Below are 17,160 nucleotides of genomic sequence, written 5' to 3'. Positions count from 1 at the left end.
TTTGTTACAGGCATCTCAAAAGTGAATGTGATAAACCATGTTGGTGAGCTTAAGGCACGTGCTAAATTACGTAGCTGTTACCCAGCAGCTCAAAGTTCAATGTTCCATCCCCTTTTGGTCATGTTGAAGTTCATGGCAGTTTTGGTTGCAGAAGGGAGTGTGTGGAGGCCCCACAAAACCTTGGAGTGCCTCAACTGTGAAGTCCTCTTTGAAAGCAGTTCCAAAAAAACCCACCTATTTTATTATTCAGTGCCAAATCTGATAGCAGACAAGAAGGAATAATTAATAATGCTAGGTTGGTTGTGATAAGTATGCACAATAGACGTCAACTTATATTTTCTCAATAACAGATGCAGAACAGTAAGTGAATCTTACACTATTATAGATTAATATACATGCTTTCTATCTGCATGTAACTATTCTCTTAATGTAGGGATGTTTAAACTAGGGACCGTAATTAGATGCCTAGTGTTAAAGTAGCAGTTCCATTCTTTATGTACTAAGGCAGCTCTGGGTTCCTTGGTGTGGGTGAGCATACCAGAGTTACCTGCTGTGGAGATGTGAGACAGTCGGGTAATCAGCAGCGGTCAGCTACGCTAGCAGGTGATCCAACCCAGAGCAGCTAGGGAGACTCTGGCTGTGATTTGGCAATCCTTCCCTTCTGTGAAAGATTGCATTTCAACCAATCTGACCTATTTTATAATTTAGTTGCTAAATTTCCTGTATTCTGAAAAGGATCATTGGTCCTGGAAGGATGACAGCTATTGTTACAGAACTCTAGAATGGAAGACTTTTATTTTCTTAAATGACATTTTTTGAGGTCTTTTTAGGGGTCATTTTTTGTGGGTACCACCACTGTCTAGGGATAATTATATGCATGTGTTGCATGCAAAAACAGTAAATACAATAATAAATGCAGTGCAAAAAGTAAGAATCTTATTCCAAAAGTCTATAAATATTAATCATTTTATAATGGAACAGCTTTGACATTGATTACTGTCATGCAGTGTTTTAGATGAACTTGATGTTTTAGTGCTGGGAATACAAGAAACCTTAAGAAAGAGGTGTCATTTTCTTACTGGCTTTCCACCTGTGCACTGAAGAGTTCTGTTCACCAAAGAGCTCCATTCAGAGCTTTTGTTGACTTTAATTCGCAGTGTAACTGGCAGTATTCTTAGCTGTTTCAGCACAGAACAATACTTGGCTGCTTAAAAATTAAAAAGTCTTTTAAGCACTTCAGGTTTTTGGATGAGGTTTTTGTTGTTGTTGTTTTGGGTTTTGTTTTTTGTTTAGTTTTAAAGTCAGACTGCATGTCTGTTTAAAAGTAAGTTTTACTGGGGAATGAGCTTAAAGAGCTAAACTCACTCTCACCCCTGTCTTTAGATCTAATTCAGCCTACTGTGAGATAAAGAGCAGTGGCAGAAGAGAGACATTCACCCTGCTGCAGCTTGTTGGATTAAAGAGAACCCTTTGGTACTGAGTGTTGTCAATGCAGCAACTTTTTGCGAGCACTAAATTTACTTATAAAAAGTTATTTTTTAATTGCCCCAGGACAAACCCTTGCATGTCATGTTTTTGCCTGGAGAAAGTTTTTATATGGAAATACATTTTTTTAAGATGGTACAGAGGATGTCGAGAGTTTGTCCAGCCAATTGATCCTGCAGGGAATGTGCTGACTTTCAGTATGTATGGAGGATTTTTAAAGCAGCTGAGCGAAATCCCTTCTCAGATAAGATGCTTTCTGTATTGTCAGTGAAGAGCATACTCAAATCGAAATAGCTCAAACATAATCAAATCTCCCTTCCTCAATCCCCTGCCATCTCTTCCCAACCCCCTACATGAGCTATCCCCAAAAGAATAATCCTGGCAGTGATGTCATTAGAATGAATTTACAGACCAATGCTCAATTTTCTTGTCTTGAGCTTCAGTTGCTAATGCTGTAAATTTGAGCTATGTATGTAAAGGAGTGAGGTTATGCTTTTCTCCTACCCTTGTTTAATTTCCCTGGAGCTCTGGAAATAACTAATGGGGGATTCTTTGGATCTTTTTTTTCATATTTTTCTTTTTTTCTTGTTTTCCTTTTTCTTTTTTTTTTCTTTCTTTCTTTACTTCTATACAGCTTCATCTCGCTTCCAAGCATTTGTTAAAACTCTCCTTGTGTTCCTGAGGGGACCACTGTCTTCAGGGAACGAAAAGTTTGAGGAAAAGATTTTGCTGGCTAATTGCAAAGATGGTCGTGGTTTTTGGTGGGTGTTGTGGATGGTGATGTAATGTACCAAACAGAATGAAAAAAACATTTGTTTTAATCAATTTTCTCTGTTTTCCCAAAATAAAGGCTTGTGGTCGTTGTGATGACTGGGTGATTTTGACCTGTAGAGTTGATCCAAACTTACATCAAGATTCAGGTCCAGTCTTAAAAAGTTTATCATGTGAACTTACCAGGCAAAGAGTGGAAGATACAGGCTGAATGTGTCTGTTATGTTGGTAGGAGACTGTAATAGACAAAAATGGAGTGAATTTTGCACAGTCATTAGAGAAATTGATGATGAGACAAGAATGTGAGTTCAAGTCTCTTGATTCTGGGTGCAGTAGTTCAGATCCAAACTAATTCTTCCTTTTCAGCTCATACAGTTGAAATTTTAACCATGTAACTTCAGCCTGGCAGGTTCAACCACGCATTGTCAACCATATCAGCTCATTGAATTCATAGAAACAGATCTCTTCCCACAGGCTTGCATTTAAGAAGAGAGTTTCTGTTAGTTCGTGGTTCACTGACAGGTTCCCATGAATTTAGCACGCAGAGGAAAAAAAGGCTAAAGTCAGTCTGAAATGTGCTGGAGGCAGCATTTTTGCTTGAGACTTAGATATAAAATTAACATGGATTTTTTTCTGTGCCAAATTAATGTACATATTAAAAGTGATAAATAATTGTTTGAAGTACTCCACTGCACTTCATCAAGTTTAGTGTACAATAAACAAGAAACCTTTCAGGTCAGAAAAAACAAATGGACAATAAGCCAGCTAGGAGAAACTAAGAATTGGTAGGCAATAGGCAGCTTTACCAATCACATTCCACAAATCTGCGTGTGAAGCCTGCATGTATTGTAGTAGGAGTTTTCAAATGATGGATGCGACACATGGATTCACTGTCACACTCTGTGAACAGGAACGCACAGTTACCTATCAACAGGGCTGCCAGAGGACTGGACTAACAAGTGCAGAGGCCCAGTTTTATTTTTCACATGATGATAGCTGTGGTGTGATCATAGTTTCTGTGTGCAGTACACACATCTACACGGTATTTTAGAATACTTCTTAACATGATCTTTCCTTCCTTCCTTCCTCTTCTTTGTCTACTGCATGTATTTTCCTACTTAGGAGTACAGCTTTTAGGACATCAAGAGTTTCCCTTAATGGAAGACCTTTCATACTGAATGGAAAGGTCCAGGATAACGGGAAGCACAGTAAGTTTGTAATACAGTTACAGGCTTGCTTAGAGCCCTGATGTAAGAGAAGAATACAGCTGGGTGGTATCTGTGCTCTGTAATTAAATAACTACAAGGAATAAAACCTTATTGTATAATAAAAGGGCCTCTCTGCTGACAAGGCAAACACGTAGTTTTCAGGGTACTGATTCAAGATGCCCTTTTTGACTTGTCTTTCTGAAATGCTAAACACCATTTTTCATTGTATGTTATAAAAAGCAAATGGACTCTATTCTAATTTATGTTTTATTGCTTTGTTTAGTGTAATTCAGATATTTCATAGCAAGTTTTATTACAGAGATTGTAAAATATACTTAAGGTCAAAGGGTTATTAACACCTTACTCTATTTCTTAAGCCATGTAAACATATTATGAACTGCATTTAATTCTGGAACATAATCTTTTGTCTTTTTTGAAGAATGAAGGTTTTCCCCTAGACCCGAAGTATAGGGAACTGCTCAGAACTGTATCGTCTATCACCAACCATCACAGCAATGCAATGAACACTGTAAAACAGCTGGCATCCTAAACATATGGAAATGAAAAGCAGTAATGGTCTTTAAGAAGAGGGGGAGAAAAAAAACTGAAAAGTGTGTGCCACCAAGGTTAGGGTATAATTATGCTAAATGAATTGAGTTAGATGATAAATTTAACTAATTCTGTTCTGATTTGTAGCATATACAAGACGCTTCTGTCTTGAATAAAATGATATGGCTTGATATGGCTTCTGTCTTGAATAAAAAAAAAAAGTGTAATGTTATGGATTTTTTTTTATTTAAGATTGTTTTCAAATTATTACTTCTGATTTCTTTGAACCGAAATGATCTAATGGGGATTAAACATGTTTTCTAGTACATTAACTTTTTAAATAGAGAAAGAATAGGCTGCCCTTTTTGACAGACCTACCATTGAGGTAGGTCATAATTTTCCTTTATCACTTGCAACTGGCACTGAATATGCTAGCTGAGTGAAACTTAGCAATTTTGATCATTTCTGTTGTGCTATAGTATTAAATAATTGTTAAAAAGAAGCAACAAGTGCAGTGTTCACAAGCTAGCTAAGAGGGAATTAGAAATTTGTCAAACTTCTGCCAGGAAATGTAGTTCACATCAGGAGCAACCAGTTTATTAATTTTGCTGGAGTCGACAGAGTTTTCTCCAGAGTGTTCTCCCCTTTCCTGAAATAAATTTAGTGATTTAAACTCAGCTCTCCAGGGGTCTCAGCACTGAAGGAGTCTGAAGTGTTGAAGTGCTACTTGTGCTATATTCAAGTCTCAAATTTTGCATAAACTTCTAGCACAAATCCTTCCCTCTCTCTATTTTCCCCTCATTCATCGAAGCTGATCAAGAAGACATAATAGAATCTTATTTCTTTTCCTCGTGAGAGCAAAGCAATGAAAAGTTGAGATTTAACCTCAGTATATTTTGAAAGAAAAAAAGGGAAAAGTTACGATGATGGGAGGCTGCTTGAAAAATTATAATTTTTGCAACAGTCAATTTCAGAAGAATAATGAAAGGCAAATGTACAAGTACATTACAGCTAGAGTATTCAGTTGGGATAGATAAAGTAATGACTAAGAAATCATTTTTTTCTGGATCAAAAATATAACTGTATAAATACTTAACTGAGCAATTGAGCAAAGAAAACACACTCCTTATTAAAAATACCGATGATTTTTCAATTAAATTTTAAATAATCCTATGGTTGTAGTAAGAAATTGGTATCCAAAGTTGGCTTCATTTAATGCACAATGGGCCAAACTCATCCAAGGTGTTAAGTAGATGGAAGTCTGCTTTAAGTCCTTGGAGTGAACCAAGATATTCATTCTGCATAATAAACTTCCTTTGTGATTTTGAAAGGGCTTGCACAGCAGAGAAGTAGCTACCTTATGAATCAGTTGTCATTTAAAATGATTCAGAAATACAGAAAGCAACACAGCTCTGTACTTAGTGTCTAATATTTATCAAATACCATAGGGTGATTTGACAAACTTACAGGAAAAATATTTTGTTTATTCTTATATATGTATGTATATATAAACAAGATCTTGTCTTAGCACATATGATAATGTCATCTTAGCACGTTGTTACAAGAACTACCTTTAGAATAGAGGCCCAAAGTTCAATTCTAAAATATAAACCCATAATAGCATGAGATTAGCGTCTTGTTAAAAATTTGCTTTTGTTGCTTATCTTGTGATATCTCACTCATCTTGATGAAGTCAGAAACCGATTGTGAAAGATGCAGTAAGAAAATCCTTTCTTGTAGTTTTTGAATTAAAGTTGGTGCTCTAAGCCAGGCAACTCAGTTTACAAATCCATGACTTGCAATTACATAACTACTTAGTTTCTGTTTCTTTGTCTGCAAATGGCAGGTAACATTTGCTTTTTAAGGGTATATAAAAGCTAACTTGATGATGTGAAGTATTGCAAAAATGTCAACTCAGTAACACCAAGGAAAACAAAAGAAGTACCCATGATAGAGCTGTGTGCTTTTTGATGTGGGATAAATCTTCACATTGTTGAGTTTGACTGAATATAATTGTATTTTTCACTAAATGCCTCAGATCTTTGCAAACATTGCAATTCTACTTATAGTCAGTCACAGAAGTCATTCAGTAAAGTGCAATTTTGTAGATTGGTTGTAAGTTATGTAAGGAATTGGCAAAAAAAAAAAAGTTCTTGTAGCTTGCAAACATATCACCTTGTATGATATTCCTGCTTGTTCTCAAAAGTTAACCTGGAGTTTATTGTGGCTATATTTGGATTGAAGATCTCCCAGAGCAACTTGTACGTCAAAGCAAATGGGGTTGATAAATCGCTTGATAGTGTCCTTCCCCCCGCCACTTTTTCCATCTCTGTAGAGAAGCCTCATCTGTGGTGTATCGGGGGGATTGTGCTAGTCAAAATGCCATCTTTCAGCTAAAATATGTAGCAAGTTTTCTACATCCTTTTTCATCCCAATTTTACAGCCTGGCCAGCTCCTTTCACTGCTACCAGAGTGGTGCATTTGAGTAGTCTGTGGATGTATCTCTTCTTTGTCCCAAGTGACCGTCATCACAGAGTTGACAAAGCAGTATTTGTAGTAGGACAGTAGGAACTGCTGGAAGGCATTGGAATGTGATACTGCCAAGACTTAGTAAGTAGCAAGGTGCTTTTCTCATTGGTATTAGCATCCTTACGATATTGATGATCGTTTTTGTCCATTGTCTACATTTTGTCTAGCAGTTAGAAGACTATAGAAGCTGAAATCTTATGTCAGCATGGATTAAGACCATATCTGGTGTTCTGGATTTTCATAAGGACTTCTATTTGCCACAAAATGATTGGCGTATGCGATAACCACTGGCTTCAAGGGGCAACAAATAGCGGCATTTTTATTTGGTCATGCAAAAGAATTACTCAACTTTGAATGCACTAGTAAATTGTACATGATTTTCCAGTTTAATGGTTAGTGTACAAATTATATATTTCAGAGAAAGGTTTTACAAGAAGTGTGGGGGGTTTTAATTATTAGGTAAGTTTTGCTGATTTGAAAGAACTTACGTGTGAGCATTCTTTTTTCATGGTTATTTCTGAGAACCGAGTAGTTAAGACTGACGTTTGAATTGGTAATGAGTTTTTGAAATCACAGTGATCTTGATGGTCTCTATTTCAAGAGAAGTGAGTGTCTGACTAAGACCAAAAAGAGGGAGAACACTTTGATATAACAAACTGGCAGGGCATGTTGCAGCACACTTATGAACCAATTATTTTGCATGCCAGCTTTGATTTAAACTCATGTCAGAAAGAGGATAGATGCACAGATGTAGAATTGAAGCTCCTGAAATCCAAAACACTTATATCCTTTGGATTTGTTTTTGGACTTTGTTTTTATTTTATAGGAAGAGTTATATATACACAGTCATTTAAAACTATGTATATTCCCATGAAAGAGCAGCTCAGAACATGACCCTGTATGTTTTCCTTCCTTTCATCTGAGGAATCCTTGGGGTTCAGTGTCAGACTGACACACAGAATCAACCTCATGCTGACAAGTCACTTTCATTTTGAGTAATGTGATATTATATGGGGTTTAATGCAAATAATTAAACTAGATGGAAATTTGGATGATGGAAAGAATGGAATGTTGCATCTAGTGACACTTCTCCAAAAGAAATGCGAAGAAATGGTACACAGTTGTATGAGACAGACCTGAACAAAGATACTCCCAGGGCACGTACAGACTTCAGAGGTCTGTGACTTTTAATTAGCCTAGAACAAGCTACTACAGAAAAGGCGGCAGTGTCAGCTGTATGTACATAGAGCAGCAGATGGTTTCCTGTACATGCTTTCATTCTGTAAGATTTAGAGTATCTGGTGTGGCCTGTTAGCGCTGTTTCAAATAGGTTCTATGATATCAAGCAGTGTATGGCACAACGTGCTATGAGCTGCTCAGCAAGATAGGGTTTTGTGATGAGAAAATACTTGGTTTTTGTATTACTGAATGCTGGAGGCCTGAATCTGAAATGATTCATTTCACAGATGAGCACGCTACATGTAAAATTAGGCAGCCCATTGCAGCACCAGCATTCACTGCGTGTAGGTTCAGAAAACATACTAGATCAGTAACTCATGAATTAAGGAACTGAATTTCTCTTCTTGTAGCATTTTCTAAATGCATACAGATTCCAGAAGAAACTTTTACTCTCATATTTATGGATTTTATAGTCATACTGTGTTCATGGACAACTCATAAACAGTTTCTTTTTCTGGTCACAAAAATACTGAGAGGATTTCTATGATAGTCTCCTGCTCTCCAGGAGACAATCTTCTGTGCTCAGCATTAGCACAGAAGACAAATGGATGTATTCTTTACAATATTTTATTGCAAGGTATTATAGGATAAAATAAGAAAAGTAATCTAAAATTGTATCTTAAAATGTGTTCTAAATAAAAGTCCAGTATTTTCCTTCCCTGATATAACAATATCCATCAGATCATTTTAAATCATAAAGATATATTTAAAATATTCTTTAATATATTTAAATATTCTTTAATAGATTCCTAGCGTACAGAATATAAGTAATGACTGCAGCTACACGTTTGATAGTTGTTTGGTTTTGTTTCATATTCTGTTTTGTTTTACATATGTGAAAGCATTAGCAGCCTGTATGCAGATGTTCGCGTCATAGCTACCTGAAGGCACAGAACGGGGGCCCTGACGCTTATTTTACCTCTTGTCTTGAAGAACTGCCTTGAGGTGAGAATTGGTCTAGTCGGGACTGGTGCAGCTTGCAATTTTATCACACGGTTGCTGTCTCAGCCAGTATTGCAGCTCCTGGACCTCTGTGTGGTAGTTTCCATTTTGTTCTGAGGATGGTTGAATGTCCGTGTACCTGGAGAAATGAGTGAAAACTGTTGGCCTGATTTAACATATGGCAAGTAGCTGCCACCCTCCCACGCATCCCCATGCGCATGTGCCAAACTTGCTGCTTCTACGAATGTGCTGTTCGACTCTTGCTGATGTTCAACCAGTAGGAAGTTTGCAAAAATGATGCTCACCATATAACAGTTTGTATCAGCTGAGATATTTTCTTTGTCTAAGATCACATGAAGCAGAAAGTAAATAGAGCAGTAGTCTGTGAAGCAAATGCTAGAAAGGGCCAGCCATAAGGACTGATTCCCCTCAGGAAACTACACATATTACAGAGCTTCTTGCCTGCATATCTGGTGCAAGTTAAAAAATGGTTCCTATTAGCATGCTGATAGGACAGATCCTTCAGATGGAGGAGACTCTGTTCTTTGAATGTCACTGGGATAAAAAAAACAGAGAGCTTACAGCAGCGGTGTCTGCCATACTTCTGGCAGTATTCTGCTATTGTTGTTAAACTGCATAAAATGATGACTTACATAAAGGCTCACAGTTTTAAGTAAATATACAACATTAGAAATGCCTGTGACAGTTTTTAGGAAGTGCTGGTTTTCTTTACAATTTGTAGTTTACTTCCAGAGCTGTAGTGGTTTGCTTGGATTTTTGAAACTTCGTACATTCAACTGGATTCCATCAATGTAATTGTGTTGCTCTGCAAGACTATTTTTAAATTCTTAGTTTGTGATTTGTTCAGTCAATTGTAGAACTAAGTAGTCATTTAAACAAAGCTCATTCAAAATTTTCCTATAAGGACTCCTGCTGGAAATACTCTTTTATATACCGTTCTGAACTGTCTTTGACTTTTAATATGTGAAATACAGTGCAAATGTGGAATGGATACTTAGCTGGTGCTGTAGCTGTATGTAACGCGGTGAGAACACATAAGAACATAATGGTTACTTAGAGAAGTTTCTTCATCTCTTTGCTCCTGATCTAATCAAGTGTTTGTGAGGATAAAAGAAACAGAAGTCAGAGGGACCTTCAGTGAGGCTGTAAAAAAAAAAAAAAAAAAAAAGTGGTTAAAGATCATTTACTTTACAGCCAAGAGTCTTGTTCATCCTTGTCTCACATTTGTTCACTATTTCATCACACATCAGGAAAAAAGAAAAAGCACTTTTTGCCATCAGATGATGCCATCTCCTAGTTGTGCAATGATGCCAACTGTTTGTGTGCGAGGGATCCAGGCATAACAAGGTGACTCTTCATCAAGCATCAAACAAGTATTAAGCTCAGGTTTCCGTACAAGTAGGAACAGATTACTTACAGCAAGTTTACTTGCAGTGAGTTTGATGTGGCCAGTTGTCCAGGATGATGATATGGGGGAAATGGTTTGTTTAATATTTATCATAAATGAGAAGTTAGTATCTCACTTTTGGGCTAACAGTAAGTGGATCTATATAGTTATCTTGGCTTTAAACACAGAAACTTGTATCTTCAGTTTCTTTCATGAAAAATTCTTGTTTCGTTTGGAGTAATTTCGGCGCTAGAGGTTTGAAGTCAGTTTGGGGACTGCTTGCTGGTTTGGGAAAATCTAGAAGGAACGGGGAATTCTTTTAACTGAGAATTGTACAGATTACAAATAATAATTCTCCTGATAGTGCTATTTTGTCTGCTGTGAATACTTTGTAACTTTGAAAGAATTATAGTAACTTGTAATTTATTTTCACAGATGCATTTTAAGGGCCATTGGTCAGGGGAGGCTGTCACATACTGAAAAATGAAGTCATAAAATGCTTAGACGATGCACGAAGTCAGTTTCAGAATCAGGAAGCCAGTCTCAGCTGCAAGGGCTAAAAAGGTCATCTATCAGTAAAATAAGGATAATACATTAAGGGGGGGGGGGGGGGGGGAGGAGGAAGAAGAAGAAAACTTGTTTTTTAATCTCTTTTCCTCAAATATCCTGTATCCATATTTGAGCAGAAAGTAAAAAATAAAAAATAAATAAAAATATGTAGCTAACTCTGAAATAACCATATGATTCTAGGAGTAGGACTAGAAAAACTCAAAAATAAAATTCTGAAAAATAGGATTTAGGTATAAGAAACAGCTGTGAATCTTAGGAAAACAAGTTTTTTTTCTTTTTTTTCTGACTGAAACATTTAGGTCAGTCTTGTTTTCTAGGACCTTGGTGTATTCTCGTGGACTTTATAACAGACGCATGATCTAGAGCTGACTGAAAAACTTGTTTCAGATGGTGAGCTCTTTCCCAATCAGTAAAAGCTGTGAATAAGCCTGGGAAAAAATGGATTATTATTATTTTTTATATATATATATATATATTACAGTTATCATATTCAAAGTGCTTATAAAAAAAAAAAAAACTTTTTTTTCCCTAATTGTAGAAAGTTTCATTGTTCTTATAGTCCTAGTGCATAGGTGCTGTAGTTCTATAGTACCTTGTTTATGTTGTCCTTGATCCTTGCTACCCTAGCACATAATTTGTTTCTCTTTTGAGTGAACTATAAACATTAGTGTCCATTAACAATTTTTGAAACAAACTGCTAAAATTACTTGGAGCACTTTGAGTAATATGTGCTGATCATCATTAATGGCTCTTTTGTCCTAGACAAGGACACTGTTTTGCAACATTTTCTTTGGTTAAATCCACCTGAGTTGTATTTTCTATACTTGTATGCACATTATTTTTTACCTTGGTCACTATAAACAGTGCCTATAAAGACCACAAAGCTTCTTCAAGCCAGAGATCCATACAGACTTAAAATAAACCCTTTTTAAAGTTTCTAAAAGAATGAACTCCTGTCTGAATACACTTAGATCTATTATTCTGCTTTGGTAGCTTCTCTGCAAGTGCCCAAATGTTACATATAATCTTCCACCTTAATTGCTAGCTTTGTGTAGTGACAAAGTAAAAAAGAAGTGGAGTGACAGGATGGAACGCAGTGGGATCCAAGCTTGTAATACATTTTCTTCCTGATTTTACACAGTGTGTTAGGCAGGAGGCATAGAGTTTAAAATTTTAATCTTTTTTTCCAAAGATTTAGAATGTGTCACAAAAGCGCTAAGTTCCAGAATATACTAGAGCCACAGTCCTGGCTTTGGGGGAGGTTAGAAGTAAGTAAAATATTTATACACACACACACAGACACACACACGAGAAGCATCATATACGTAGACAATCTTACAACCATATACTGTCATCAGACTAATGAGAATCACTTGATTTATGGCACAAAAAGCAAAGCAAACTCTACAAAAGGAAGGAAACACAGTGGTGTTTAACATATGCCCTGAAGATTAGTTACTAGGTTTGCCAGCGACACATGCGTTTATCCATATAAGTTTCTGGGGAACAGTTTTCCTGGAGGTTTAAGAAAATTGCTCTCAAGAATATCCTCCTTTGATATTTTGCAGAGTAATGTATTCTGCCAGACTGGGGACTTTTTCCTTATCATTCTGTAAATCAAAGTATGTTTTCCCCTTGAAATACAGAAAGTTGACAACTGTACAACAGCAGCAGGGATCTAGGTTCAGAGTAAGCAGCGTTTCGTTATGCCTCTCTATTTGGATGGGAAACTGTGAGAAATAGCTTATGATATATAAAATATCTGAGTCTCTTTTTGTACTTGAAGACATTGTTATCTCTATTTGAAGTTGGCTAGTGAAGGTCAGTCAGGCTAACCGCTTGCAAAAGAATATCCTGTCTCTGTTGGTAGATACTCTTTTCAAAGTTCATTGCATACGGAAAGCTCTTTTTGTAAATATCACCCATCATGGCAAATTAAATGCAGTAGGCGGGAGGGGGAAAGGCAATGTGGTATGAATTCTTTTCATTTAAAACAATTGATTGTTATTGCAAAGAGCACTGCATAGCAACAATGAAAAGTGTATCTAAGAAGTTAATTTGTTTAAGATTTGGTGTTGATCAGGAATGTCAAATTGCATTGCTGAAGTGATAATTTCTGTGATAACTGTAATACTGAAACTTTCACTCACTGATAACCACGGCAGTGATATATTGTGGTAATTTCATGACATTTCCTTTGCTTTACTTTGAAGTCTAGTTGGTTAAGTCAGGAAGTCTTGCTGCACTGAAGTTAGGGTTGTTTCTTGCCCTGTTTTATTTTATTTTTTATTTTAATTTTATTTGTTATTTGTTATAGTATCAAAAGCTGGCAGTTTAGGATAGTGCTAATAATGACAAGTGGTCACACATTACTCAATTATGTCACTTTTTGAAATAATGCCGTATATAGGAGGATAAACTTTAAAAAATGGGATTTTACATTAAATCACGTTATGAAAGGAATCAGCAGGTTGTTTGCACTCCACTCCACAAAAATAAATACATCTTTGTCTTTCAGCTGTGTATTAGGTTTTGGTTTTATTATATAATGTCCGCTCAAATCTACAGTCCAGTCCCAGAAATTTTATGAACAAGAGTAATCCAAGTGAATCGTGCCCAGTCCTTTGAAGAAAACTGCTGAGTACGTTGAACTTGCAGAATTAGCTTCTCAAGAGATCCTGTCAATTTCAAAAGAACTGTGGAGTTGTCTGCGTAAGACCTGTAGGATACAACTCCCAGGAAAGGCATACAGACATTTATGTAAGTGGGAGTTAGCACAGACCAGAAGGAAGCCAAAGCTCATGCAACTCCCCTTTCTTATGTGAAGTAGCTTTCAGACTGTTTTTTTTCGTAAAACAGTAATTCCTGGGAGATGATTATACTTCTCAGATGTTCTGACTGGCAGTCATCGGCCTCCTGCATTAAGGCTACAACAGATTGCAATGAGGTAGGAATTCATCGCATATTTGGTATTTAAAGCACTAGCTGTGGTGCATCTAACCTGAGTAACTGTTTGGATATGCCAGTACTTTTTTCCTTACATTTTCCAGTTGCTTATAGTTACTGGTGTGACAGGGAAAGCTTCTTGGAAATTCATAAATTAGAATCGAAAGTTAGACTAATTTTAATGTAAGTGAAGATTCCTGATTAATTTAAATCTCTTGTTTTTGAACTCACTGGCAACATTTATCCTGGTTCCACCAGATCACAATTAATCACTTACAAAAATTCAGTTCAAAGCAAAATACTTTTTTTTTTTGCTACATTTAAAAGCGTAATTATGATGATGATGTAAAAAGAAAAAAAAAAAAGAAAAAAACAGACAAACCCTACTATATATTGTTATAAAAGGTTATCTAAAAATATCTGCATAAAACAGCTAAAAGGCCTTATCAGATGGTAATCAGTAATTATTGTGGAAACATATGATTGGAAAAACCCACCACTCGTTTCATATTAAAAAAATAAAGTCAAAAAATATAAACGCTAATATTTCCATCACTGTTTCATGTATGGGGGAAAGTAGTTCCTCAGCCAGTGAATACAGCTAAGTCTGTTTTGTGCTGTGGCAAATCCCATTGTGAAGAGGCTGTGAGTAATCAGAAGTGACAGCATAAGCACTTTCTGTTCAAAGTGATTTTACAGAAAGCATTATTTTCTGAGAATAGTACACATATGGCTCCCATAATGCTGAAAGAGCACTGACGTATCAATTCATTAGCACTGGTGTTGGGAAAGGAAGTTTTGCAAATGGTGTTCAGATTAAAGACCTTTTCCCTCTGCATTTCCTATTCAGTGAAATGTCCTTAAGATTGTAGGAGCTGGCCAGGCAAGCTAGGACAGGGGCAGGTACTTCTGCCAAGGAAGTACTGGGACAGTTCCTCACGATGAATGCTGTGGAGAGCTGTGCATGCTCTTCAGCAGTCACGCAAGAAGACAGGGAAAATGCTCTTCCTTAGTAGAAGAACAAGTGTTCTAATGACAGCTGTCATTTCAAATTCAAAGAGTAAGGCAGACCTTGAGAAAAAACTGGGGGGAGGGCTGCATATGGCAAAAAGCACACTTTATCTGGCCTTTCTCCGGCTTTGCCTTAGTTACCTCATGTCTCTGCTTTTTCTCACTCCTGTAGTAACACTCACCTCCTTGATGCATCCAGCTGGCCAACTACTCTGAGCCACCCAGGCATGACTGAATGGGAATGAAAATCTGAGAAATCTGGCTCTTACAAAATCCTGATTTACAGAATGAATTTGCAGCCTGTGGTAGCTACTTCTGTAACTGAATGGCTTTCTTTCTATTATGCTTGTTTTCCTTTTGTTCTTTTTGTTTACCCTGGCTCTAGGGTTTCTAGAATGAGGAATGGGGAGGTTTGGCTGGGACCTTTCAGATTTAAGTCAATACACATACGTAATCAAAACCTGGTAGTCTGATTTTTGTAAATTGCTTCCCAGTGTCTGCCATTTACAAAACTACTCAAAGGAACTAACTGCCCAGAACCTTTTCCCAAAGTCTGGAGACTCAGCTTCTATTTGGAGTGGAAAAGAAAGGTTCCAGTGCTCACACTCGCAGAACTTGGTGATTCAAATCCAAAAGGCCGATAGCAATACAGATACAATTAAACCAAAAAAGAATCTCATGACATTTATGTTAACTTGATATGTAAATATTTGGTTGGCAGTATGGATTTAGGTGTATACCAAAATCAGGATTACTTTGAAAACTGTTGGCTTTAGAAGTAAGCTCTGTAAACTTACAGATAAAATATCTACATTCTTCTGACTCCTTATAACTTATTGCTGTCTCCCTGAGATGTTGCACAACAAAGTAAAAGGCCTGAAATAGAAGCCTACTTTTTCCATAGTGATTTGTTTTTGCAAGAGGGTCGTTAAAGGAGAAGGAGGTCTCTCTCTTTAATAGAAAGCCAAACGATTCCAATTCCAAAATTTCATTACTGGCCTTAATCATAAATGAAATATTTCAAATACTTGTTCTGCTTCCAGTAACTTCTTACTCTTCTCATAAAATTCCCCCCAAGGAAAGTGAAGCTTAAATTCTGCAGAGTCCGAGTACAGCACTAGTTACCTGCTAAAGTGAAAACAACATTGTTTGTATTCAAGCATGAATTCCAATGACATTTAACAGAGTTAATTTTATCTTTATTTGGTATTATGAATTTTGCCTCACTCTGTTCATTGTGTTGCTTTCTTTAAAATGCCTGGCACTAGACCATCATTGATGATTGCCATCACATGCCCGTCTAGTATAAAAACATCTTTATTACTTCGGAAAGTATACATTTAACAGTTTGGAGATACTTGCATCTAGCTTGGAATTATGGCAAGTAATGCTCGTATCAATGAGAGAGCTTTTCATTTGGTTTCGATGAGCATAGGCCACAGCTGGCAGTCAAAGAAGTACCAGAACTTAATAACGTAGCAAATAACTTGTACTGTTTGCGTCTGTTCTGTCTGGGTAGGTTCATCTGTGCTATGTCACGAGTGTGGTAAAATTGTTAACCATGTGAGGTAAGATGGATCTTCCGTAGTGTTGTCAATATCCTTGGTTTGCATCAGCTTCTGTTTTAGAAGAAAGTCAGGTAGATAAACACGCCGACAACAAAATGTAATTGCTATGTGTTGAAACATTCATTGAGGAGGTGTAAAGAGACAATGTAATATTAAAGCCTGCATGCAAAGAAGGGAGCTGCTTCTTGCTCTGACAAAAAAAAAAATCATTGCAATTTTCATTCTTCTTTTGTAGTGGCAGCTGTGTGCCTGAAATAAAATAGTTTAACAATGAAATAAATGTCAAAAGAATTTACACAGTGGTCATTTTGCTAACATTGGAATCGTTTCTTCCCTACAGGTATTTCTGTAACAAAGAAGACTCATACATGTAAGTAATATCTTTTGATTTGGTTTTCTTTAATGAATGGAATTCATGTTAAGCAATGCTGTGTCTCTGCTAGGTGTATGTCTTGTCTTGAGAAGGCTCCATTTTAAAAATGCTGGTAGGTTTTCTGCTTTAGATTGGTTCCAGTCCTGGCCTGAAATGTCATCTAAATGACTATACTCTGTGTGTGCGTATGTGTGCACGCGCGTGTGCGTGCGTGCGTGTGCATATGTGTCAAGGCCAAGGGCAGGAAAGGAAATATATGAAGACAAAAGACAGAATTCCTTGTTTTCTAGTACGTGTACCTTACAGCTAGCTGGTGAGTAATATATCTAGAAAACACAGGTGGTTAGAATGGTTATAATTTTCTATGTATGTTGTATTTGAAACAGTATGTTTTTATGTGAAACATATCGTTTCACATAAAAAGAAATTATTTAATTGTAAGTCTTCTGTCCCTATGTGTTAATCTTTAAGATAGATCATTCTGTGCTTGTGCCTAAGGAGTTCTTGATGGAAATAAGATGGTTATTGTTTTGCTCTCAACTATATAAACAGTATAAAAAT

General features: G+C 36.6%; 1 protein-coding gene across 2 annotated transcripts in view; it reads left to right on the top strand.

The window, feature by feature from the left end:
* RORA (RAR related orphan receptor A) overlaps positions 1–17,160 on the top strand; it is a 411,602-nt gene that overhangs the window by 287,096 nt on the left and 107,346 nt on the right. For both annotated transcript variants that reach the window (XM_040570301.1, XM_040570300.1), the window contains exon 7: positions 16,567–16,596. In XM_040570301.1, coding sequence (XP_040426235.1) covers positions 16,567–16,596 — 30 coding nt within the window. The remainder of the gene's footprint in view (positions 1–16,566; positions 16,597–17,160) is intronic.

Source organism: Cygnus olor, chromosome 11 (genome assembly GCF_009769625.2).
Source record: "Cygnus olor isolate bCygOlo1 chromosome 11, bCygOlo1.pri.v2, whole genome shotgun sequence".
Classification (NCBI taxonomy): domain Eukaryota; kingdom Metazoa; phylum Chordata; class Aves; order Anseriformes; family Anatidae; genus Cygnus; species Cygnus olor.
Note: the sequence above shows the minus strand (reverse complement) of the source record. Positions and strands in the feature narration are given on the sequence as shown.